Source organism: Zea mays, chromosome 4 (genome assembly GCF_902167145.1).
Source record: "Zea mays cultivar B73 chromosome 4, Zm-B73-REFERENCE-NAM-5.0, whole genome shotgun sequence".
Classification (NCBI taxonomy): Eukaryota; Viridiplantae; Streptophyta; class Magnoliopsida; order Poales; family Poaceae; genus Zea; species Zea mays.
Genome location: NC_050099.1, coordinates 246680047 through 246703203, shown reverse-complemented (window position 1 = coordinate 246703203; position 23157 = coordinate 246680047). Strand labels below are relative to the sequence as shown.

Here is a 23157-nt window from a genome sequence, read left to right as displayed (position 1 = left end):
ATTTTCTTCGTACCACATTCTCAGTAGTTTAAATTTTTTCTATGATAATCATTGTATAAAACATAGTTGACCAAATATTATTCTATAGGTTTAATACTAGCTACCTCGTTCTACAAGCTATGGCCATGTGGGGGAATGACAGACGACTGAAATTTGTTGGGGTGGGTGTAATAACGTTCGTTTTATGTTCAAAACTTACATTCCAGCTATCTCGTTCTACAAGATAATATGTTTTGTTCTCTTATGTCTTTGTCTGTAGGATGCAAAGACTCTTCGAAAGAACTTTGTGATTGATCTGTTAAGTTATGAGGATAATTCGTGCCGATATGCCATCCCTGCAAATATACAACAGAGACTTATCGATATCGCTAAAAAGGATTAGCTGATTAGTGTACGGTTGTCGACACATTTGTCTGTAATTAAAAATTCTAAATTAACTTTTTAGAAATAATTTGTGTGACATTGATAATGTTTTCCACATGTATTTTGCATATTATAGTGATGTTTTGTCTTTCGTATCAATGTTTTATACAAATCTTTTACTTCCCTCGCAACGCACGGACACATATCTATAACAATATAACACATATATGTACATAAGTTTTCGTGTTATTATACGGTTCCGTTGCAACGCACGGGCACTCACCTAGTAAAAGGTAAAAGGCTTGAGTAACTAATGTTATCATGAATGTGTTAAGCTAGCAAGCCACCTGAGGTACTTCGAGAACGCAGAAATCCAGTATGCAAACTCGTTGACACACTGGTAGACTGATGAGGTGAAGCTAGTAACGACGGTGTAGCAGTTGTCTGTTATATATATATATATATATATATATATATATATATATATATATATATATATATATATATATATATATATATATATATGAGGGGAACAAGCAAACAGGAATCTCGGATACAGATATTCCATAAAAAATGGAAACAGCCACTACATCAAAATGTCTTGCTATCAGAAATTAGGAGGCATGCATATGAGAATTTCCTGATACCTTTGGAATATGGAGAGAAGCAAACTAACACATTTAACACATGCAGATTTTGGACAGCAGTACAACAGTCAACAGTTTTGCTCATAGCTTACAAAATATTAATCCAAAAATCGTGAACTAAGACTTTCTAGAAAGTTTAAGAAGTCATCTACAACTTTTGTATTATCATCACAGTGAGACTTGACACTTAGAATGGTAAAACAATGCTAAACGTAAATTCTGTCCAGATTTGGACAGAATTCGACTACTTACTTCAAAAATTCATAACTGGAGTTTCAGACATTCAAATCCGGTGATTCTAGACTTTTTAGAAAGCTAGTAGAATTGTCTATAATTTATTTATAAACATCCCAGGTTAATTCAATGTGTATCGAAGTCAGTTAATACAAACAAACATTGCTGTCCAGATTTGGACAGATTCAGACTCTATAGTTCAAACAGCTGTAACTTGGTCTCTAGACCACCAAAAAGGATGCTCCAAAATTTGTTGGAAAGCTTAAGAAAATTACTACAATTCTCCTATAATTATTAAGGGCTGATTTTCAGTTTAGCTTAGCCAAACAATCCAATTTTCGAAACCTGTACAGAATTTGGACAGATTCTGAAACCGGACTTGGAAAAATCATAACTCCTAAACTACTGAACTTATGGTCATGAAATTTTTACACAAGCAAGATAAAGAAGTGGTCTACAACTTTTCTATATAAAATTTCTACAGAAAACATGGTTTACTTAATTGAACTAGCTGCATAACTAAAACTGGTCATGCAGCCCCAACAACAAGCATTACACATGTTCTTAACACTTAGAATTATCTAGTACTTTATTATAAATTAAAACTAAGATCACCTAATCAATTACACTATACATATACATATTCACCCAAGCATATTCCACATAATATATCATAACAAAAAGAATTCGTCTTAATCATACTATACATTTACCTAAAGAATTTACTCTCCTTTGACATGTTCATTCACCAACTATATCACACATATGGACAACAATGAATCTGAAAGTCGACACACCATATGCTTGCGCTACAGACAAGAAAATCATCGGCCACAACTCTAATCAATACAACAATCAAATTAACTAAATAGAGTAGCGAAAAAGGCTCACCAATTCACAAACCGACCCGAAGATCCGCGAGAACGGGGAGGTTCCCAGTTCGAACCTTCCATCGAACACTTGGCAAACGTCTCACGGACCTCGCTTCTTTACCAGTAAACTCCCTCATCAACACACAAATTCACACATTAGTAATCGACATCGAGCGCTAAAACGACAGGGCGAGAACAGGACCTCACCGGGGTCGACGGCGTTGCAGATGGGGCTGCACACAATAAAGAGCTCCACATGACCATTTCGTCGAGCACCAGGGAGGGGCTGCACCAGAGGTGTGCAAGGGCAAGGAAGGGGAAGTTGCTGGTGAGCTGGAGACCGGATTTGACAGTGGCGCTGTACCATGGCGAGCTAAAGACGATGGAGAGGAGCTCAGGCATGGGGATCAAGGGCGCGAGCACAGGGACGCCAGCCATGGAGGGAGTTCCCTGCGCAGAACCAGAGAGGAGGGGTCACCGGCTTGGAGGAGCAGAGGGCGCCATAGTTGGGGGAGACACCATGGGGAAGCTCGGCCAGGGGCTCTGCAGGGGCGCATGGGAAGGGGGCCTGGACGAGCAGGAGCTTGGAACTCGCGTCCATGGCAGAGGAAAGGAAGAGGAGGAGACGCCATGGATACCTAGGCGTCGAGTGGAGAGCTTGGGCAGGGGAGGAAGAGGAAGCCGGCCTGTGTTGGAGAGCTCGCGGCCGACGGCGACCAGCAGCCAGGGCCGACGAGATGAGGGCTAGAGGGAGCGGCTGGGGAGTTAGGAGATGACGTGCGTGGAGAAGGAGGAGACTGAGAAAACAACGGCGGATGAATTTTCTAGAGAAACATACGTGCACAAGATAAGGATTAGTTGGAGATGGACACTTAGAGGTAAGAAAATTCAGATTTTTCCTTCTCCAATCTTTAACCAATAGAATACCTAAATAAGTGAAAAAATCTGTGATTTGAATCCAAGTAAGATACAAACAGACCCATCAAAACAATATCAATTTTAATATTTTTGGACTACGCTAACAATGTTTGGTATTTTTGGGGTCAGACAAATTTCCATAGTTATAGACAGTGGAACTGATTAATTACGAGTACTCAGTTTGGTTCTAGTCATCTCGGTCTGATTTAATTTTGCAGTACTTCTATCGTCGAGTTCTAATAATATTTACTTGGGTCAAAAATCACAAGAGTGGTCGAGGCTCCAAATTCATGTTCTCTTAATCCATAAATTTTAAAGGGAACCCAGACTTGACATTTCGCGAAATAAATACGCGAGATCGATACAACATCGAAATTTGCGATCCCTTCGGAAGCGAAGTCACGCATCGTTCACGTGGGCGAGACGCTGTGCGTAGTCCAGACACCGGTTAGCACCTGCCACGCGCCACAGAGAGACACGTGCAACGCAAGCACGAAAGAATTTCAAACGAAGTTTAAGAAACCGGATTCAATTTCAAGGATAAGAGTTTGGGCAAGACATCGATGGCTTAACCCCAAACGATACTGGATTCGATGTTTCGGAATATTACTCAAGTCTGAATTTAGAAAAAATGGATTTGGAAAAATTTAGACAGACACGATATCAAAATCGTGATAAACGAGGATAATTAAAATTTAGTGACCTTTACATTCACAGCTATCACGTTTTAAAGTCCGCACTCGTGGTCGAGTAGACGATAAACACCTGTGGTGTTACACAGTTTGAAGTCACCGAGTTTTTAAAGTTTGACAATATAAATGTAAAAGTACTGATATATTCAACATAGGATAGGTATAGCTTACTAAAGCCCTTGATGCGTGAATGATAGGAATTAAAGCAAAATATATGTTATGTGACATTAATGATCGAATCACATGTGGGTCTATTTTACTATCTGTATCAAGTTACAAAGATAAGTTTTACATTTTATATATATCATGAAACTAAGCTGGAATTACTATTTAGTACATTTTTTCACAATACGTCTTTTTGAAATATGATACGAAGATGGTTTTATATTTAGAAGTGTCTAATATACTCACTAACATTTTAAATAATCCATATAGTCTAGACAACTAATAATATCTTTATTTAAGATGGTTTCATATACACAAGTGTCTAATAAGCTAACCAAAATATAAGACAATTCTTGCAATCTTAATGACTCAAAAGGTATATTCATTTGAGCCGGTTTTCAATAACAATCCGTCTTAAATCAATAAGAGACATTTCTTACGATGTAACTGTCTCAAAACACTTCTTTATTAAAGACGGATCTTCAATAAACCGTCTTATCTTACTCATCACCATATGATAAAAGGCGCTTCTATAAAATACATTGATATCTGTCTTAAAATATGCGTCTTAAATAAGCATATCTCTAGTAGTGTTGGGATGTCTTTAGCTCTCTTTATTTAAACCTTTGGCACCTGTAGAGCTTATAGACTAGAGCAAACTAGTTAGTCTAATTATTTGTGTTGGGCAATTCAACCACCAAAATTAATTAGGAAAAATGTGTAAGCCTAATTCCCTTTCAGGCAGGGCGCGGATCGTCCGGCCCCGTGCCACGAACCGTCCACGTCGCCGCAGGGAGCGCCGCCACCCGTCACAGATCGCCGCCAGGGGACTTGGCGACCCATTACGGTATCGCCGCCACCGTCCACCTCGCGAAGCTGAACCCAAGATATTGCTTATCACGAGAAGGACCTAGGGTTCTGGGTTCATTGTTGTTTGGCCCCAAATAGGTGGCCATTATAGATGTGACTCAGTGCTCTAAAGATTTTTCAACTTTATTCGACCCTGCATCATCTAAAGGTACAAGTACCGACAAGCGGTTCATCATAGTGTTTGGTGACCAAATCGACGCCAACACACTTTTTGGCGACTTCGTTGGGGAACGAAGGTTGCCGATCCACAAAATTATGCTTATATGATCGATTCTAAAGGTCTCAATGGCATTTCTCCAAATAGCGACACAAGGCTGACTAATTTATCGACTGCTGAGCATAAAAATTAGAAGATGACACGAAGAAGATGGACGAGTAGACCCAGCGACAATAAGAGCAAGTGCTCAAGGTGGCGAAGAAGTGATACCTCTCGCACTTCAGGATAGATTGCCACCAGAAGGTTGTCCGGGAGAGGGAAATAAACATCAATTATATGTCAAACGTGCTGCAACAGCTCACCGCAGTATGTGATGCCAAGTCAGCCGATGATATTCGTTCTATTAATAGCAGGGTGTGGGTTCAAATCCCACGTGCTGCATCGCTTTTTAACATTTTACGCTGAGTTGATTTAGAAGAAATGTAAGAATTTTTTTAAAAAAGATGACACAAGACGACCGTTGAAACTAGTGCTTTAAGTATAGTAGAGATTTATGCGTGTTAACATCACATCCATTGATCTTGTCCACGTTGACTAGCTACTGAATTAATTATTCTGATCGTCATTTGTTCCTTGTTGTAGAGAAATGATCGTGCATGCCTCTCACCTCCACAAACCACAACCATCAACCTCCCTTCTTCCATCTCATTAAGGTTAGCCGCTGGAGCCCACATGTCAGCCGCACGTGATTCAGAGTACCGGGACAAAACCATATCCTCACCTCTGCCTTTTGTGTCTTCCTTTCGCGCCGGTCGTGGGCTACCCACACCCACGGCCCGCCATCTCGTTTGGGCCCCCAACTCCCCACCCCACCCTCCTCCTATCGAGCTTTTTGGAACTGAGGTATAGCCAAGATAGGGGCTTCTAAAAATTGTTATCCCGAACAACGAAATTGGATTTATAATATTATAATACGTTCGGCCTCGGTACTTTGGTACCCGATCTCCTTTGATGCGTGCTCCCGCGCTGTTACGGTTGTTTATCTCGGTTTCCGTTTCTCAGAACGGATCCATCGCTCCCCAAGCTCCACCCGGCAGCGGTCCCGTCCTCTTTGCCGCTGGCGTTCCCGTCGTCTTTGGCGGCTGCGCTCCTGTCCTCTTTGACCGCGCCGCCTCTGGTACGTAGACCGTGCTCCCGTCGTCCTTGCCGGCGGCGTTCCCGTTCGCTTCCTGTCATTGCACGTTGGGTTGGGAGCTCGCGGCCCGCGTCGCTCGGATCACCGCTTGCCCGCCGCGCTGGGATCATAGTGTTGCTGCCCTGCTGCGCTGGGATCCTAGTCTAACAGACAACAAGCTCGTCAGCTAAGATATTGTTTATTTATTCTATGGGTCGTAGTATTGTTGCCCTGCTGGACTGATCTCCGAAGTGCATACTACTAAGCAAAATAGCTGTTGCTAATGGTGGCATACTGGATTTTTCTGGTATAAAATAGTAATTTATATGAGGATGTTAAAGGCGTCGAGTTCACCAGTTCAGTAAACTACCTCTGTTTGGCAGCTCAAACTGGGAACTTTCAACCAGTTCAGTAAACTCCAGTCAGCTACTCCAGTTCAGTAAAATCCAGGCAGCTCAAACTACCTCTGTTTCACCAGTTCTATGCAGTAGCAGGTACCCCCGTCTCGTGCTCCTCCCAGGCAGCTACTCCAATTGAAGCAATGGAGACTCCCGGCAGCGCTCCGTCTCGCTCCCAGGCAGCTACTCCTGGCTGGAGGAGTCGTCAAAACTGAAATGAGCTGCAGAGAGCTGATGCAAGCTGGAGAGAGAGCCGTCAAAAACAGAATCCTGCCAAGACCTAATGCACGCTAGAGAGAGCTCACCAGCCGCACATTCCAAAGCGCCCAGCCAACTCAATGTCATCGTCAGAGAAAGGGATGGGAATGGAGAAGAAGAGCTCACCCGCCGCATAGTCCAAGCGGAGCGTCCAAAGCGCCTAGCCGCCGCCGCCCAGATCCGTTTTGAAGAAACGGAATAGCGCGCTGTTCGTTAACTAAAGAGCAAATGCGGCTAAATATCAGTTGGATAACAAAAAAACCAAGTCAGAACGTATTATAATACTATAAATTCAATTTTGTTGTTCGGGATAACAATTTTCAGAAGCCCATTCTTGACCATACCTCAGTTCCAAAAAGCTCCCTCCTATCCACCATCCTCTCCCACTTCCTCTTCTCGTCTTCGCAAATCGCAATCCTCAGAAAGAGAGAGGGAGAGAGATGGCGGCGAGCGCGCTGCTGACGGGGTCGCCGTGGCTACGCATGCGCCTCCTCCCGGACGCGCCCGCGCGCCCCTTCCGCCGCCTCCATCTCTGCCGGGCGCTCTCCGCCCGCGCCTCCGCCGCCACCGGCGGCGCCGAGGGCAACTCCGGCCCCGTCCGCGTCCGCTTCGCGCCGTCGCCCACCGGCAACCTCCACGTCGGCGGCGCCCGCACCGCGCTCTTCAACTACCTCTTCGCGCGCTCCAAGGGGGGACGCTTCGTGCTCCGCGTCGAGGACACCGACCTCGAGCGCTCTACCAGGAAGTCCGAGGAGGCCGTCCTCGCCGACCTCGCTTGGCTCGGCCTCGAATGGGACGAAGGTACTCTATCCACTGTGTATTGCGTCTCGTCTCGTTGACGTCCTGTCGTTGCGTCCCGCACATTTCTGACCTTGAAGTCCCGCCGTTGCTGCTGCCTGTTGCCTTTGACTTGATCATTACTGCTTCGTAGATGCAGCCTCTCATTTTGCCACTATTATGCTCTTATCACAAAAACCGGGTGCCACTCGCATTCTCATGTAATATGGCGGCTTTAGGAGTCAGCACAAATCGAGATATGCAGTTTCATGTAAATTGGTTGCGGATTTCAAAAACATTGCCTGCTAACTTCCTCTTGATTGTTGTGTCCCCTTGCACTTGTGAAGGGCTAATCTATGTGCAAACATTGCGACGGGTATTCAGTTTCATCAGATCATTGTAGTAAGTGCTATCTATACCACTATAACAGAAATAACTGTTCCTTGTCCATATTTGGGTAGGTCCTGACGTCGGTGGGGAGTTTGGTCCTTATCGCCAGTCAGAACGGAATTCACTATACAAGAAGTATGCCGAGAAGCTTTTGGACTCTGGTGCGGTTTACCGTTGCTTTTGCTCCAATGAGGTATTGTTCTCCCCTTGCATAATTTGCATGATACCGTGTTTTATCAAGTGTAGTTGGTTTCCACAGTCTCAGCTTAACATGCGTATGTGCTATTCAATCTCCTTATGAATATAAGAAGCAGACTTCTAGAAACTTTTTACCATTTTAGTAAAATTTCTGATCCTTATGTTCGAGAGAAAATTCATAGCAATCAATTTTACCGTGATTCACAATCCTAAGGAATAACTAAATTGGAAGTCATTTGACAGGATCCACAGTATTTTCTATTGGTCATATACTCATAATATGTTGTCCAGTAGTCCAGTTTAATAATTGTTTCCATTTCTTCAGGAACTTGAGCAAATGAAGGAAGTAGCAAAGCAGAGACAGCTTCCTCCTGTGTATATGGGGAAGTGGGCAAGTGCTTCTGATGCAGAGGTACATCAGGAGTTAGAGAAAGGTACGCCGTACACTTACCGCTTCCACGTGCCAAAGGAAGGGTCATTGAAAATTAATGACTTAATTCGTGGTGAGGTAATATGTCAAAACCTAGAGCATAAGCTTCAGAATACCTTGCTTTTAGTACTAGCTTATGTATGTTGATTTGCACATCGTCAAAAGTGATTACATGAACTGATCAGCGGATAGTTTCATAAAGGTCAGCTGGAATTTAGACACTCTTGGTGATTTCGTGATTATGAGAAGCAATGGACAGCCTGTGTATAACTTCTGTGTGACAGTTGATGACGCTACCATGCAAATATCTCATGTTATCAGGTAAAACTCTGTTTCAGCCTTCCTTTTGAATGTCTGGCATAGTGGCATCCATGGAGTTACGTGTTTACCCTATTTTGTCGCAGAGCTGAAGAGCATTTACCAAATACATTGCGGCAAGCTTTAATTTATAAAGTAATACCCTCTACCTTCTGTTATCTTGTTTTTCATACTCCGTATCCCTGACACTTAATAAATATGTTCGCTGTAATGTTATGTCCTTCTACAGGCTCTTGGATTTGCAATGCCTTCATTTGCTCATGTTTCGCTTATTCTGGCTCCTGACAGAAGTAAACTGTCTAAACGGCATGGAGCTACTTCTGTGGGGCAGGTAACTTACCGATTATTTTCTATCTCAAATCTCTGCCAACATATATTGTTTTTTATACAAGAATGAAGTCTGATGTTTCTTTTTCACTGCACAGTATAAAGAGATGGGCTATCTACCTCAGGCAATGGTCAATTATTTAGCACTACTGGGCTGGGGTGATGGTACTGAAAATGAGTTCTTCACTATAGATGACCTAGGTTTGTTCTTAATATTGTTTTTCCTTTCATTTTCACTGCAGTTTTTTAATATTAAATTAAAATAAAACTGTCATTCTCAGCTTGGTGCTATTTCTCATTTGCAGTCCATAAATTCACTATAAATCGTGTCAATAAAAGTGGAGCGGTCTTTGATGCAACAAAATTGAAGTAAGTTCTATATGCCAAGTTTCTCTGTATTGAAGATATAACTATCAAGATCATATAGTGCTCAAAATATTCACGCAACTGATTAAACCTAGTAGCTTGTTGACACTTGCTCTTTGTTGACTTTTGAAGCCTACTCTCATTTATTTGAATGATCTTGCCATGAACTTGGAGGCTACTGTATCAACTCTTAGGTAATATGCTTGACGGTAGTACCTCTAGAAACCTGGATGTCAAATGAACGGCTACTTTTGAAAATTACACCAAAGGATATCCAATGGATTTGAGCTAGGGAGCATCTGGATTCTAGAACCTCATTCAATTCCAAACTATTGTCTGTTGCATAAGATGGCCAAACACTGTGATCTTAAATTATATCGCCGATGCCCGATGCTCATTCTTCGTGTCTGATCACTGTGTTTTGTTATAGTGCAACACATCAAACACTAGATGAGTTTGACACATAGATTTTTAGTAATTTCTATCCTTTTGATACTCTCTTGGTCTGTCCAGTATGCCCTTGGAAAGCAGCAACCTCATGGGGCTTCACCCGCATAATTTGATGTTGATCTCCTTCTGTACCTGTCTAGATGGATGAATGGACAACATTTAAGATCATTTCCCCATGATGAACTCATCAAGGCTTTTGAAGATCGGTGGAAGGACACAGGCATTCTCCAGGAATCTGAAAGTAGTTTTGCTAAGGTAAAATTGCAAGCCATTTTATTTTCTTGTGCACCTAGGGTGTCCTATTTGGAAGTACATATTAAAGGTGTATTATATATTACCAGAGACCAATAGTAATATGTTTTGTCTACAAGATTAAAGCTATCAGGAAGATAAAAAAGATAGTGCCTTCTATTTTGGAAGCACGATAATTTTTTTGCTTTCATTTATTGAAATATTTCTAGTAATTAGATTAACATATGCCATTTAAAAAGTTGATATTGTGTCCAGGAAGCTGCCGAGCTTTTGAAGGATGGTATTGATTTGATAACAGATGCTGATGCAGCTCTTACAAATTTGTTGTCATATCCCCTTCATACTACTTTAAGCAGGTTCGTAAAAACAATATCCTGGATTAAATTATTGACCTGTGATTCCTATTTTCCCTTACAACTTTCTTGTTCATGGTTTGCCATTGTTGTCACCTATGATTCTTCCTGTGATTGAGTTTCTTGTTATAGCAAAGCTAGATTCTAGTAAAAAGTTAGTTCACTCATTTGCTTGTGTTCTCCAGTGAGGAAGCTAAACCTGTGGTGCAAGACAAGATTTCTGAGGTTGCTTCGAGTCTTATTTCTGCGTATGATAGCGGTGAACTCACTCAAGCACTAGCTGAGGGCCGTGATGGTTGGCAGAAGTGGGTTAAAGGTTTTGGCAAGTCTATCAAAAGAAAGGTATGTTTTGATCCTATACGTCTTCCTTTTCATTCTGTTGTGCTTTTGACTATGTTGTCACTGGATTCATGGCTTCATTTGTAAGTGACCTATCTCACTTAGAAATGATTGCGAGGGGTCTCCAAATTGCAGCTGAGTGACTGAGTCATTTGATCAAACCTTGGCACAGCCCAAGGTTTTGCATCTAGCTGTGAACTTATAAGCAGCAGACATTTAACATGCCTTTGGTTTATTGTATCCATTTGTGATTCAGGGCAAAGGGCTCTTCATGCCGCTCCGCGTACTGTTGACCGGGAAGCTTCATGGACCTGACATAGGTGGCGCTATTGCCCTAATACACAAAGCCGGCGTCTGTGGTGCGGTGACTCCGCAGTCCAACTTTGTTACTCTAGATGAGCGGTTCAGGGTCCTGAAGGAGATTGACTGGGACTCGTTGGCGAAGGAGCAAGAAACTCCTGCTGAATCTGCCGTTCCCGCCACTTAATAGGCTGTGACAGTAGCAGCTTAGTAGGCCTTCGTATCTGTCAGGGATGATGTTGCGCTTGAAGAGTTCTGTCCATTTTGCCGTGTTTTTTTTTGTCACCGTTCGGTTCCATCGAGTAGAAGTTGAGTAGTTAATAAAGCGGATTTTGAGCATAGATCGATGCTGTAATGGGGGTATTGAATTACTAGACGAGGATGTCTGTAATCTAGGCGCCTGCAGTCTTTTCTTTTGCTGAATCCAGGTGTTCATAAACAATATCAAAATTGTTTGGCACTCGGATGTTACTCGTGTTTGACAAACTCAGGCCCAGTTTGTTTCCTTCTGTTCTAAACATCTAATTATCTGTTTATGTATTATCATAGTCTAGCTATCTAGATTATATAATTCACCTTATAATATATGTTGTTTGTTTGTCTCTTAACTTATGTAAGTTTGATTTATTTGTTTGTCTATTAATTTATTTAAGTTAGATTATATAACTCAGAGGGTAAACAAACATGACCTAAATAAATTGTACTTCTGTCCTAAAATATAGTTCTTTTGGTCTATTTTTTTTCATTCACGACTATTCAAATGATAATGAATATCGACATAGATGTAAACTGCATCCATATATTACTTAAGGAATTATATTTTGGGACGGAATGAGGGTGTGGAGTGAAGGGTGTTTGGTTTATAGGGACTAATCCCTCTATTTTTTTTTCTATTTTAGTCCCTAAATTGCTAAAAACGGAAACTAAAATAGAGTTTTACTTTTCGTATTTGATAATTTAGAGATTAAAATAAAATAAAATAGAGGAACTAAAAATTAGTCCTAGAAATTAAACACCCCTGAATATGCGACTACATTGATGCTCATGTAAGTCTTAATCGGTGCCCAAGTTTTCTTGGGGAACCTGAACTTTTTCCTATCTAAAAAGCATTAGTACCTCATCTACTTCTAATGGGTCTATAAAGGATGCAATTCTCAAATAGCCTATATGGCCATAATAAATTCGGCCAAGGGATTGTCTGGAAGCACATTGGTTAAAAAACAGTCTCTATCTTCAATTCCTATAAACTAGTTTATGAAAAAAAGTTGGACGGGATGTCTGGAACTTAGTTTCTTATTTTTAGATACACAATTACTAGCATACTATTCCTCTATTTTTAAAAGCGGTGTCAATAGATGAAAATTCCACAAAAACAACCAGGTCATGATATAATTAAACAAACAAAAGTTGGTTTTAACTAAAGAGTAGGTTCTTGGTTTTTAAGAAACCAGAAATCGAGTTTTTATAAATTAAGACATAAACTGATGTGTTTAGAACAACTCTAGTTTCTATAAACCAGTTTCTTAAAAAGTCGGGTGCTTTCAAATAAGTCCTAAATGTATATAAAAATGTTAATATTTATTGTATTAAATAATTGTTATTAGATTTATAATAGATATTTTTGTCACAATACATTTGTTTAGAATCTTAAATATTGATTTTATTTTTATAACTTCGTTCAAATTTAAGTTAAGTTTGATTCTGAATTTCTAATCAAGCCTAAAGTTGTACTATCTTTTAGCACCAAGGTAGTACATGTTTATCAAACCTAACTTTTCACCTAGAATTTAAAAGGAAACAATATTTCATGGTACTGTTTCCGCTCTTTTCTCAACGGCAAGTGTCTGATGTTGTTGAGATTTCAAAAAGATTTGCTCGATCATCAATATAAATAATTGGTCCTTAAACCCTCGCAAAACTGCCGAGCGTTGCCACGCAACTCGATTTGTGCCCTCTTCTTTTGCAGGCAACTTTTGTGCAGCCGCCCCCGCTTTCCCCCCCGCGAAAACCCAGCAGCCGCCGCCGCTGCCGCCGCCGCCGCCGCCACATCCAGTCCTGCCCCGGGGCCCTGAACCCTAGCCATGGCGTCCTCCATACTCTCCGACTGCTCCTCGGCCCGCCTCCTCCCTCTCCGCCGCTCGCTCCTCCCGCCGCGGGCGCCCCGCCTCCGCTCCTGCCCCGCTCTAGCTACCCCCAGGCGCCTACTCGTCGCCGCCAGGCCCCAGCTGCTTCCGCGCCCGCGCCACATGGACTCGGTCCCCGCAGCCACCGCCTCTTCCGCCGACTCAGGTGCGCTTGCTTGGCTTGCTCTTTGGCGCTTCAGCTCAGACGACGTCTTGACGTGCTAGTGTGTCCTAGTGTCTTCTGTTCTGTCGAATTTTGGGCGTCGTGAAAAAGGTGAAACCTTTGGATAGGTGATAGGTCTTGCTTGTATTGAAGCAAGTTTAGGTAAGGTGATGATGTTAAAAATGGAACAGAGAATGTGTTCCCGTGAAGGAATGACTATTTATCAGTTTCAAGTGTACCGGCAAATGAAACTTATAAATCTGACTCTGCAACCTTTTTGATTTGTCTTCACATATGTAGCAACCGTCTCAGCCGATGCGCCTGCCAAACTGATTGACGGGAAGCTCGTGGCGAAGCAAGTGAGAGAAGAAATAGCTGTCCAAGTCACCAGGATGAAGGATGTGATCGGCATTGTGCCCGGCCTGGCTGTCATCCTTGTTGGGTCGAGGAAGGATTCTCAGACTTACGTGCGGAACAAGAAGAAGGCGTGCGAAGCGGTCGGTATAAAGTCGTACGAGGTCAACTTGCCTGAGGACAGCTCTGAGGAGGAGGTTATCAAGCACATAGCGAGTTTCAACAGTGACCCGTCCGTGCATGGCATCTTGGTTCAGTTGCCCTTACCAAGGGTGAGTGTTTGATTTTCATGACTCTGTTGGGTAGTATATGTAACCCATATGATAGGAACCTAGAGTTACAATTCTGCTTCTAGTAACCACCAACCAGAATATTTATGTTTTACTACTTTATTTTGCCTCTTAATGATTACCGACCTAGACAGTATATGGCATACCAGGGTAACATGTTTTGTTCATGACACACCCAGCTCAGTATTCTTAAATGGTAGAATTTTCCTATGGTGCACGATATGCTTCTTTGCTTGTCTTACTGAATAACATTTCTTATGTCCTGAAAGAAGCGTTAAACGTAGCCCTCCGGCAACTTTTGCAATGGTACACTGTATAATATCATGGATTCTGTGGTTTCCTGAGTTGGTTGTCACCAGTCTTATGATAATCATTGCTTTATGTAGATGCTAGAACTTTGTTACATGCATATGTGCTATCCGATGCTAGATAATAAGTTGGAACATGCAAATGCTGATAAAGTATTGATTGCTGTTAGTATAAAGTAGTGAATGGTTTCTTGCCCACCAAACATTCACATGTCTGTTGTGAAATCGTTTTGCAGCATATGAATGATGAGAACATTCTGAATGCGGTCAGTATTGAAAAGGATGTTGATGGCTTTCATCCGCTGAACATCGGACGGCTTGCAATGCAAGGCCGAGATCCGTTCTTTGTACCTTGCACCCCGAAAGGATGCATGGAGTTGCTACACCGACACGGAGTTGAAATTAAAGGGAAGAGAGCTGTTGTGATCGGACGAAGCAATATTGTTGGAACGCCTGCTGCATTGTTGTTGCAAGTATGAGCTAGCTCTTTATTTCAAATAGCTTAAACAGCCTTGTTAAAGAGTCTGATTAATCTTTCTTTGTATATGATTATCATCAGAAAGCAAATGCAACTGTCAGCATTGTTCATTCACAAACCAAGAACCCTGAGCAAATAACGAGACAGGCAGATATAGTCATCGCAGCTGTTGGAGTCGCCAACTTGGTCAGAGGGGATTGGATAAAGCCTGGAGCTACTATTATTGATGTTGGCATCAATCCAGTTGATGTAAGACTCACTTTTTTTTCTTCTTCCCGGCATCCTTCTTAAATAACCACTACCCTGTAGTGCTATATTGCTATTTTATGTTATTTCTATGCCCCCTTTTTTGGATCCGTGTGGCTCTTTTTGGGTTTCTTCTGTGGCCTGACATAACTTTGTTGAAATCAAAATGCCTAATTCTTGTTCTTAACACCTTCGTTTTTGTTCAGTCCTGTTCATTTAATGCTGAATGCGACCTTCAAATGCAAATGTCCCAATGGTAGATGGTCTCTTTGAATTTCAGTATGTTAGTGTGAGTGTGACCTACAGGGATACTGGTGTGTTCCTGCACAGGTTATTAGGAAGTTATTTGTTTGTCGCACATGGCACCTTGGGTTTTTTTATTACTTTGTCTGGTTCAGGACCTGAGATTCACAGAACTTTAATCGACCAGGACCATGGTCCCCTCCCCAATCCCCAGTGAGAATCCATTTATTAATACTGAAACCGGCTTCTTAAATTTATGAGCCCCATGTTAGAGTGTTCCAGGCGAAGTTTTGCCCAGTTTTCATTATACGCTTGTGCAGCAAGTGATGATCAATCAGACAATACTCTTAAACATGGCTCTCATGTTCCATGAGCCTGGTTCTGCATGCTGTCACATCCGAGCTGTGTTCTGCATATCATAGTAGCAAGCACCGTCTCTTTTCTCCTAGCTCCTTGTGTGATTGTGTCTCCATGCAACTCCCTTGGCGATTTGATTTGCTTACCAGTGTGATTTGGAATGATGACGCAGGACCCAGAGAGCCCCCGCGGGTACAGGCTCGTCGGGGACGTCTGCTACGAGGAAGCCTCCAAGGTCGCCGGAGCCATCACGCCGGTCCCAGGCGGCGTCGGGCCGATGACGATCGCGATGCTTCTGTCGAACACGCTCGAGTCGGCTAGACGGATCCACGGATTCAAGTAGCCGCCGCACCCACCGTCCGTCCAGCAGAGAGAAGCGAAGGCGTTGGCCCTGCCAGCCAAGCCAGACTAGTGCAGGGGTCGTAGGGAAAAAATAAATAAATAATTAAATAAATTTTGACGCAGATGAGATGGGAAATCCCAGCTTGACACTTTGTTAGGGTATTGTGCTTGATAAAAATATGGCACCAGGTGAATCTGAGGTGCCAGTAAATCTTGGATGAATTCTGCCGCACGCATCCGACCGGATCAGCAGAAACTTGTCTCCATGCCATGATCAGGGTACCTGTGTTGTGAGTGACTGTGGCTGTGACTGGTGGGTGCCGTTGTCGACGTGGGATAATGCCTGATCTGTCCAGTTGGATCCCCGATTTCATTAGCTGTCTGTCTGTCTGTCTGCCCCCGTTTTTTTTTTTGTGTGTGTGGTACACTGCACTGCACACGCATGCTGGTGTATTTGGTGGCCACCTAAACGCAGTAGCAGTTGGTTGAGCGAGTATGTGTTTGGTTTGAGGTTAAAGTGTGATGAGACGGGTGTGACACTGTCTCTTCGATTTTTTTGGATTACGTCGCTATTAAAAACTACTTCGGTATTTAACTTGTTCCTATGTGAATCTCATCTAAACACTATAGAAATTATAGTCGTTCCCTTATACTCTTTCATGTATATCCAACCAAACACACACTGTCGCGTTCATTAGAAAATATAAGCGAGATGCACTCTTAAAAGTGCTAGACTGGCGTTCATTAGAAAATAGAAGCGAGAATGCACTCTTAAAAGTGCTAGTGAGTAGTGACCCCAAATGAAAGGCACGTTAAGATAAAAATATATATACACTGGAAGACGCGTATGGAAGGAGAAATGGCGTGATGATTAGGGAGCAGACATGATCAAGAGGACGAGAGACAGTAGGAGGGCAGTTGATAGCAGTTAAGCAAAGCAACATTTTTTTGGGAAATGGTACTGCCACATTGGCTTTTCCGTTGCTGAATAAACGTCACTTGGAAGCATGCGTTATTTAGCCTGACGTACGAAAGTATCGGCACTGCGATATTATGATATTCCTAGAGTAGAGCGTGAACAATCTCATCGCAACCGGTGAATATAATATTGATAAATCAACAAGAAAAAAAACTGAGATAGCGTGACAACAGTAACAACACTAATCCTACTAGAGTGTGGACTACAATAGTTCTCTAAACAACTTCTAAATTTTAAAATTTAGAAGTGAACAAAAAAAACACGTCTCCAATAGTTCTCTAAATTAATAAGCTTGCTAAATTTAATTACTCCCTATCCAATCCAATTTACTTTTCAAGTTTGGCAATCGGATAAAAACTTTCTAAACACAGTTAACGTCGATCTCATAGTAGCTAAATTCGACGCACTCTTTTTTTTCCATTTCCCGCACAGCACTAGGTATGACACAAAGCTTATTTTCCATCGTCAGTCCACTGCCACCCCATAGGCCGCGCCGCCGAACCATCGCTCCCCCACATGTCATGCACTACCGGCCTTGTTCTTCACCCTCGACATTTATATGCTCTCGACCCTATTGTCAGCCAGATCCGAAGGGAGCAGGCCTACTAAAACTAGATTCAAAATTTAATTACTCTGTAAATATCATGAACTATCAGAGATTAAACTGCTTTTCTAATTCCAATAACTATTTAGCAACTTGGTAAACACGAGTTTATAAAGCTTTTTATAGATGCTTATTATAGATTATTGTCTAACATTTTACCCACTAATTTTTTATTTAAACAAACATCTATAGTAGGCTGGATTATATAATCTTTATAAAATAAACTGGATTATACTATAATTCTGCGAGAAAACAAGCATGCCCTTACTTTAGAGTTTTAAATATGCGGTGGATTAGGCTTGATGATAACCTAATAATACACGGGGGCAAGTTTGGCAGGCAGAGGCAGTGCAATAATAAAGAAGGAAATGATGCGCGCGCACACCGTGGCCACCCCTCTCTCTCTCTCTCTCCTTCCTTCCCTCCCCACCCACCACCGCGCCGGGCCACCACCACCCACTCTACCCTCCCCTCCCCACCACCACTAGCACCCACCGTCCCGGCGCGGAGACCGCTTCCCTCCCTCCGCCTCCGCAACCCTCTCCCGCCTCGCCCGCGCCTCCCTCCATTTGTCCGCGGCTCCCCTCCCTCCCGATCTTAACCACCCGCCACCCGGCTTCCTCTCCCCCTTCTTCCTCCCTCAAACCAGACGCTCGCCCCCCTTTCCTCCACCGCCTATCTTCTTCAGACGACCAGCAGGAGGTACGAGCAAGACCACCTAGGAGGCCTCTCTCTCCCCCCAGCCACCCCCGTAGCGAGAGGGAGGGCGGAAGAGGATGAGCGCGTCCAGGTTCATAAAGTGCGTCACGGTCGGGGACGGCGCCGTCGGCAAGACCTGCATGCTCATCTCCTACACCTCCAACACCTTCCCCACCGTACGCTCCTTCCTCCTCATTGTTGCTCCGCTGGAGAGGTTTCATTTTTTTTTGGGGGGTCCCGGTCCGGGATTTTGAATTGCGACGGCGTTCTTGATCGATCTGGGGCGTTGGATTCGGTGGGAATTCCCCCCGATTCGCCCCGCGCTCGTCAATTCCGCCCCGGTCACGACAATGCGGCTGTGCCAACTTTTCGTTTTTGTAATTATTATTAGGGTTCGGTCGGTCGCGTACCAGTACCACGCCAGCTGCCCGTTGGTTTTGGAGGAAACCGAAAGGGGATCTCATCTTCTCCTGCGCTGTTCTCAAATCAGACCCAAAACGGCCTCTTCAGCGCGCTGGGTTTGCAGGAATTGCCTCGCTCGTGTAGAAATTACCGTTACAGTTTCTAAGAAACCTGGGGAAATGTAGATTCCCTTGCAAATCTGCTCGCTTTCCCTTTCCCTGCTGCACCCCGCCTCGATCCGTTTCATCAACCAGACCGAGATCACTTTCTCGACCTCTTTTTAAGTTTACCCTGCCTGCCCGCCTGCCTGCCCTGTACCCTCGCCCTGGAAGTCACGCCTTCCGTATGGTTGGTGAAATGGATTGCCATTGCCTCACTTTACGCAATTCCACACTGGTTGTTGCACCAAGAGTGTCGCTAGCTTTTCACGCGTGCCCCCTCCACCTTTTCCAATACGAAATATCTCTTTGAAATAACTTTTTTTTTGGCCCTGTACCAGTGTGGTATATCCATATCACTGGATTTTTTTACGCATGCCCTCTCATTTTCCAATAGAAAACATCTCTTTCAAGAATTTTTTTTTGACTATGTATCAGAGTACTATGTGTCTATACCCATTGCATTGGATTTTCTCTCTCGAAAGATGTGATTTTGATTTTCAGCCGTGCCTTGCAGTAGGTTAGCTTGGAGCCCTGAGTATTAGCGTGACCATGGGCTAGTATATCCGGAGGACCACTGTGGACCGCCGCCCCCCATGCTTGTGGAGGGTCTAGTGTATTATTTTGTAGGGTTATCCTCAGACATTCAGACAAACTTTTTAGTTTCTTTGAATTTACAGTGGCGTGCGATGTGCCTTCATTCATACCCTCTTGTCCTCTCCCACTGTCCTTTGCCTATTTTTCTGGTTTATGAATTAGTTGCACTTTTAGTGATACATGCAGTACACTTACTGTTGTCGCCATTGCTCTTTTGCCAGGACTATGTTCCGACAGTGTTTGATAACTTCAGTGCCAACGTTGTGGTTGATGGTAATACTGTCAACCTCGGCCTCTGGGACACTGCAGGTGACCAGCTATCCTATTTTGTTACTTTGATGCTTTTCCCCCCTTTGTGCATATCCTTTTTCCTTGTTTATCAAAATGGTTGAACTTCATCTTTGCAACTGCCGCAGGTCAAGAGGATTACAACAGACTGAGACCACTGAGCTATCGTGGAGCTGATGTTTTTCTTCTGGCTTTCTCACTGATCAGTAAGGCCAGCTATGAGAATGTTTCGAAGAAGGCAAGGCTCTGATTCTTATTTTCTATTATTTGGCTTTGTGTTTTCTTTAGTCCAGCGTCCTCTGGAAATGCTTGTTTTTAGCTCATTTACCTTACAGTCTTCATTTAGCTGATTATATGATAAAATTCATTGCTTCTGGCTTGACCATATTCAGAGTGATTACTTTTTTCTCAGTGAAACAAATTACTAAATGTGTACTGAAACAGTTCTCCAAAATCCATTTTTGAATAGGATTAATATAGATGGCTCCCAAACTTTTTGTTTGCTGACTCTGAACCCCTTCTATTTTCAGTGGATACCTGAACTGAAGCATTATGCACCTGGTGTGCCAATTATTCTCGTAGGGACAAAGCTTGGTAAGAATGATTCGGTCCTTCTTTTTGAAATCCAACCTTCGGTGCTTGCAAAATTGATTATGCTAGTTTCTGATAGATCAATTGATTGGACTTTCGGTTAGATAGGATCACATTTGGCAGTTGTTTTTATCATAATAGTGCATGAATTTGGCAATGATGTTATAATATCACATGATGACAAAAATCTGTACACGATATAAGCATGGATAGAGTAGTTGTCGCTCGTGTTGTTGCCTGAATTTGCATTTGTGCATTTGGTGAACTGGTAAGCTCAGTACTCTGTAAAACCTTTTTTCTGAACAAATATAAAAGCAGGGATCCTACCTGGTTTACAAAATATTATAAATATACCTGTTTGAATTGACTGTACTTCCTGTTATTGACAACCAATGCAACAGGTAATGCCGTCCCTCAGTTTGCTATTTTTCCTGTTGGGTTCACTGATTTTGCTCCTTCTATGTTCTTACAATGCTTATTATATTTAACTAGTGGCACAACATGTGCGTGAACCCACGGGTAGCATAAAGCCTCAGGTTGCAAGCTGCACATCCTTATATTTTCACAATGCACATTTCATTGGCAGATCTTCGAGACGACAAGCAGTTCTTTGTGGACCATCCTGGTGCTGTCCCTATCACTACTGCTCAGGTATGGTTACAGGTGGTTTACTGCCCTGTTTGCTCTACGAGTATTACATAAATGCTTTGAGATGGTAGTCAAGTTTGTCCTGATTTGCCTCGTGTCGAGTTACTGTTGTCTAACACATGGTTATCTATAGGGAGAGGAGCTAAGAAAGCAAATAGGCGCTCCATACTACATCGAATGCAGCTCGAAGACCCAACTAGTATTGCCATCTGCTCAATCATTTGCTAAACATGCACAATATTATGTGGAGGTACTAATAACTGGATTTACTTTTTCTCCCCACCCGAATTTCAGAACGTGAAGGGCGTCTTCGATGCGGCGATAAAGGTTGTGCTGCAGCCGCCTAAGGCGAAGAAGAAGAAAAAGGTGCAGAGGGGGGCGTGCTCCATTTTGTGATCTAATCATCGGTAGATGAAGAAACAAGGGCGAAGGTGCCATGGCTTTATCATCGTCGCGTCTTGCTTCAGTGGAACAGCATGAATGGTCCCCACCCCCTCTAGGTTTACTGGCGGCTCGGCTGCAGCGAGTTCTCATCTCTTTGTCGAGGCATTGAGCGATATGTTTGTTTCATTTTCCTCCTTCCTGCCTTGTGATTATCTGGTGTGTGTGTGTGTGTGACTGACGAAGTCGCGGCGATTAGGTAACTCGCTTAGAAGGTATTTCCCGTGTTTGAGCAAAAGAAAGTATCCCTGTTATCTCTGTTCCATAAGTTAGACATGATGTAATCGTACTAAGTTTATTTTTACTTATTTCACTTGAATGGAAAAGTATGCTTCCCATTTATATGCTCGTTGTCATGGCAGTGTCTCTTGTTTCCCCTGTGGCCTGTCAAGTTTTCAGTAATCTGGCAAATGGCTCATGCAGTGTGGTTTGGGACACTATTGTTTACACTGAATGGATACAACAAGGTTCACCGAGATGGTCGGCTAATCCGGCTTACTGGACGGTGTATCAGTGATTGGAGGCGCCGATCGATAAGGCCGTATTTTTGGTTTACCAATTTGAATTTGTGATATCTCTTAAATTTTGAATTTTTTTGTTATAAATACTATGGATTATTTTAAGGCTTTCCACTGAAACCAAATTTTAAAATACACAACCGAATTCAGACTAAAAATCAAAGAAGTTTAAAAAAAGGAAAAAAAATGGCTTGGTGAGGTGGCTAGCTGATGGAGAATGGAGGCTGATGGAGAATGGAGAGTAATCGTCCTGATAAGCCGGTGGCCCAGTAGGAGCTAGTCATGATAAGCCGGTGGGCGGTGGCCAGTAGGTGCTAGGGTTATTTCTCCACTCTTTAACTTAAATCTTTATTATATGAAAGCACCAGTTTTAACGGTTATTTCCTGTTAATAATTTTTTAAAAAAAGATATACATTTCTTTAGAATCAATCGACAATTCTATAATACCTTCTCTACTAATATAACAATATAATAAAAAAGTTTATATAAAAAATAAATTAAAATTATATCATATATATATATATATAAACTGTAATAATATACGAGCATATGACTAGTGTTTTTAAATCTCGACTGCTACTCGCAATATCTCTACTAATTTAAGTGGAAACTAGATGAGTGCCCGTGCGATGCAACGAGAACATATAATACCATATAATAACTTATATACAAATGTGTATTACACTGTTATAATAAAGGTCCTCAAGCACCAGGTTGGCCTAGGCGACGATGATGGAGACGTTGCCAGCGTGGCACCGTGCGAGGTCGTGCCACCAGAGTAGGCTGTCACAGCCTTCAAAGTTGTCCCCAGAGGAGGTCACAGCACCAAGGGCCGACGAGGTGGACCAGACACCGTCGCACACCGAGAGGAGCATGTGGAGCAGGCCTAGCATGCTTCCGCCACATCGTCGCCGACGGCGTCCTCAAGGTAGCGCGGGCGGGGGCAGTTTCAGTGGTGGGAGGCGAGGGTCACAATCAGTTGCGTACAAGAAGAATGGGGGAACGAAATGAAACGGCGAGCGAGCCGAACGAGCAAAACTGTCGATACTAAGTTCACGCGGGGGGAGCGACGTCGAGGT

At 42.9% G+C, this 23157-nt stretch overlaps 3 protein-coding genes and 1 long non-coding RNA gene across 4 annotated transcripts; all 4 read left to right on the top strand.

Annotated features, from left to right (window-relative positions):
• Nucleotides 1-95: 95 nt before the first annotated feature.
• Nucleotides 96-471, top strand: LOC118477037 (uncharacterized). The gene is made up of 2 exons (XR_004857992.1): nucleotides 96-161; nucleotides 260-471. It is a non-coding gene; the product is annotated as an uncharacterized lncRNA (long non-coding RNA).
• A 6448-nt stretch (nucleotides 472-6919) lies between these two features.
• LOC103654929 (glutamate--tRNA ligase, chloroplastic/mitochondrial) lies at nucleotides 6920-11796 on the top strand. Its single transcript, XM_020552935.3, has 12 exons — nucleotides 6920-7549; nucleotides 7987-8108; nucleotides 8439-8621; nucleotides 8746-8864; nucleotides 8948-8996; nucleotides 9091-9192; nucleotides 9287-9389; nucleotides 9494-9557; nucleotides 10145-10259; nucleotides 10512-10612; nucleotides 10795-10951; nucleotides 11205-11796. The coding sequence occupies exons 1-12, from the start codon at nucleotides 7189-7191 to the stop codon at nucleotides 11433-11435; spliced, it is 1707 nt and encodes a 568-aa protein (XP_020408524.1). The 5' UTR covers nucleotides 6920-7188; the 3' UTR covers nucleotides 11436-11796.
• A 1370-nt stretch (nucleotides 11797-13166) lies between these two features.
• On the top strand, nucleotides 13167-16706 carry LOC542656 (bifunctional protein FolD 4, chloroplastic). Its single transcript, NM_001308477.1, has 5 exons — nucleotides 13167-13537; nucleotides 13835-14160; nucleotides 14723-14959; nucleotides 15046-15213; nucleotides 15983-16706. Exons 1-5 carry the CDS (start codon nucleotides 13330-13332, stop codon nucleotides 16151-16153), a joined length of 1110 nt encoding a protein of 369 aa, NP_001295406.1. The 5' UTR covers nucleotides 13167-13329; the 3' UTR covers nucleotides 16154-16706.
• A 1425-nt stretch (nucleotides 16707-18131) lies between these two features.
• LOC542618 (Rho-related protein from plants 2) lies at nucleotides 18132-21881 on the top strand. Its single transcript, NM_001112145.2, has 7 exons — nucleotides 18132-18610; nucleotides 19813-19900; nucleotides 20008-20117; nucleotides 20410-20473; nucleotides 21057-21121; nucleotides 21252-21317; nucleotides 21413-21881. The coding sequence occupies exons 1-7, from the start codon at nucleotides 18512-18514 to the stop codon at nucleotides 21512-21514; spliced, it is 594 nt and encodes a 197-aa protein (NP_001105615.1). The 5' UTR covers nucleotides 18132-18511; the 3' UTR covers nucleotides 21515-21881.
• The last annotated feature ends 1276 nt before the right edge of the window (nucleotides 21882-23157 follow it).

Excerpts from the sequence above, each read along its gene's own strand:
- LOC103654929 (XM_020552935.3), top strand. The coding sequence starts at position 7,189 with ATGGCGGCGAGCGCGCTGCTGACGGGGTCGCCGTGGCTACGCATGCGC. Across the intron at positions 8,622-8,745 it reads ATGACTTAATTCGTGGTGAG|GTCAGCTGGAATTTAGACAC; the intron begins GTAATATGTCAA and ends AGTTTCATAAAG. Across the intron at positions 10,952-11,204 it reads GCAAGTCTATCAAAAGAAAG|GGCAAAGGGCTCTTCATGCC; the intron begins GTATGTTTTGAT and ends TTTGTGATTCAG.
- LOC542656 (NM_001308477.1), top strand. The coding sequence starts at position 13,330 with ATGGCGTCCTCCATACTCTCCGACTGCTCCTCGGCCCGCCTCCTCCCT. Across the intron at positions 13,538-13,834 it reads CGCCTCTTCCGCCGACTCAG|CAACCGTCTCAGCCGATGCG; the intron begins GTGCGCTTGCTT and ends TCACATATGTAG. Across the intron at positions 14,161-14,722 it reads TTCAGTTGCCCTTACCAAGG|CATATGAATGATGAGAACAT; the intron begins GTGAGTGTTTGA and ends ATCGTTTTGCAG.
- LOC542618 (NM_001112145.2), top strand. The coding sequence starts at position 18,512 with ATGAGCGCGTCCAGGTTCATAAAGTGCGTCACGGTCGGGGACGGCGCC. Across the intron at positions 18,611-19,812 it reads CCTCCAACACCTTCCCCACC|GACTATGTTCCGACAGTGTT; the intron begins GTACGCTCCTTC and ends CTCTTTTGCCAG. Across the intron at positions 21,122-21,251 it reads TCCCTATCACTACTGCTCAG|GGAGAGGAGCTAAGAAAGCA; the intron begins GTATGGTTACAG and ends GGTTATCTATAG.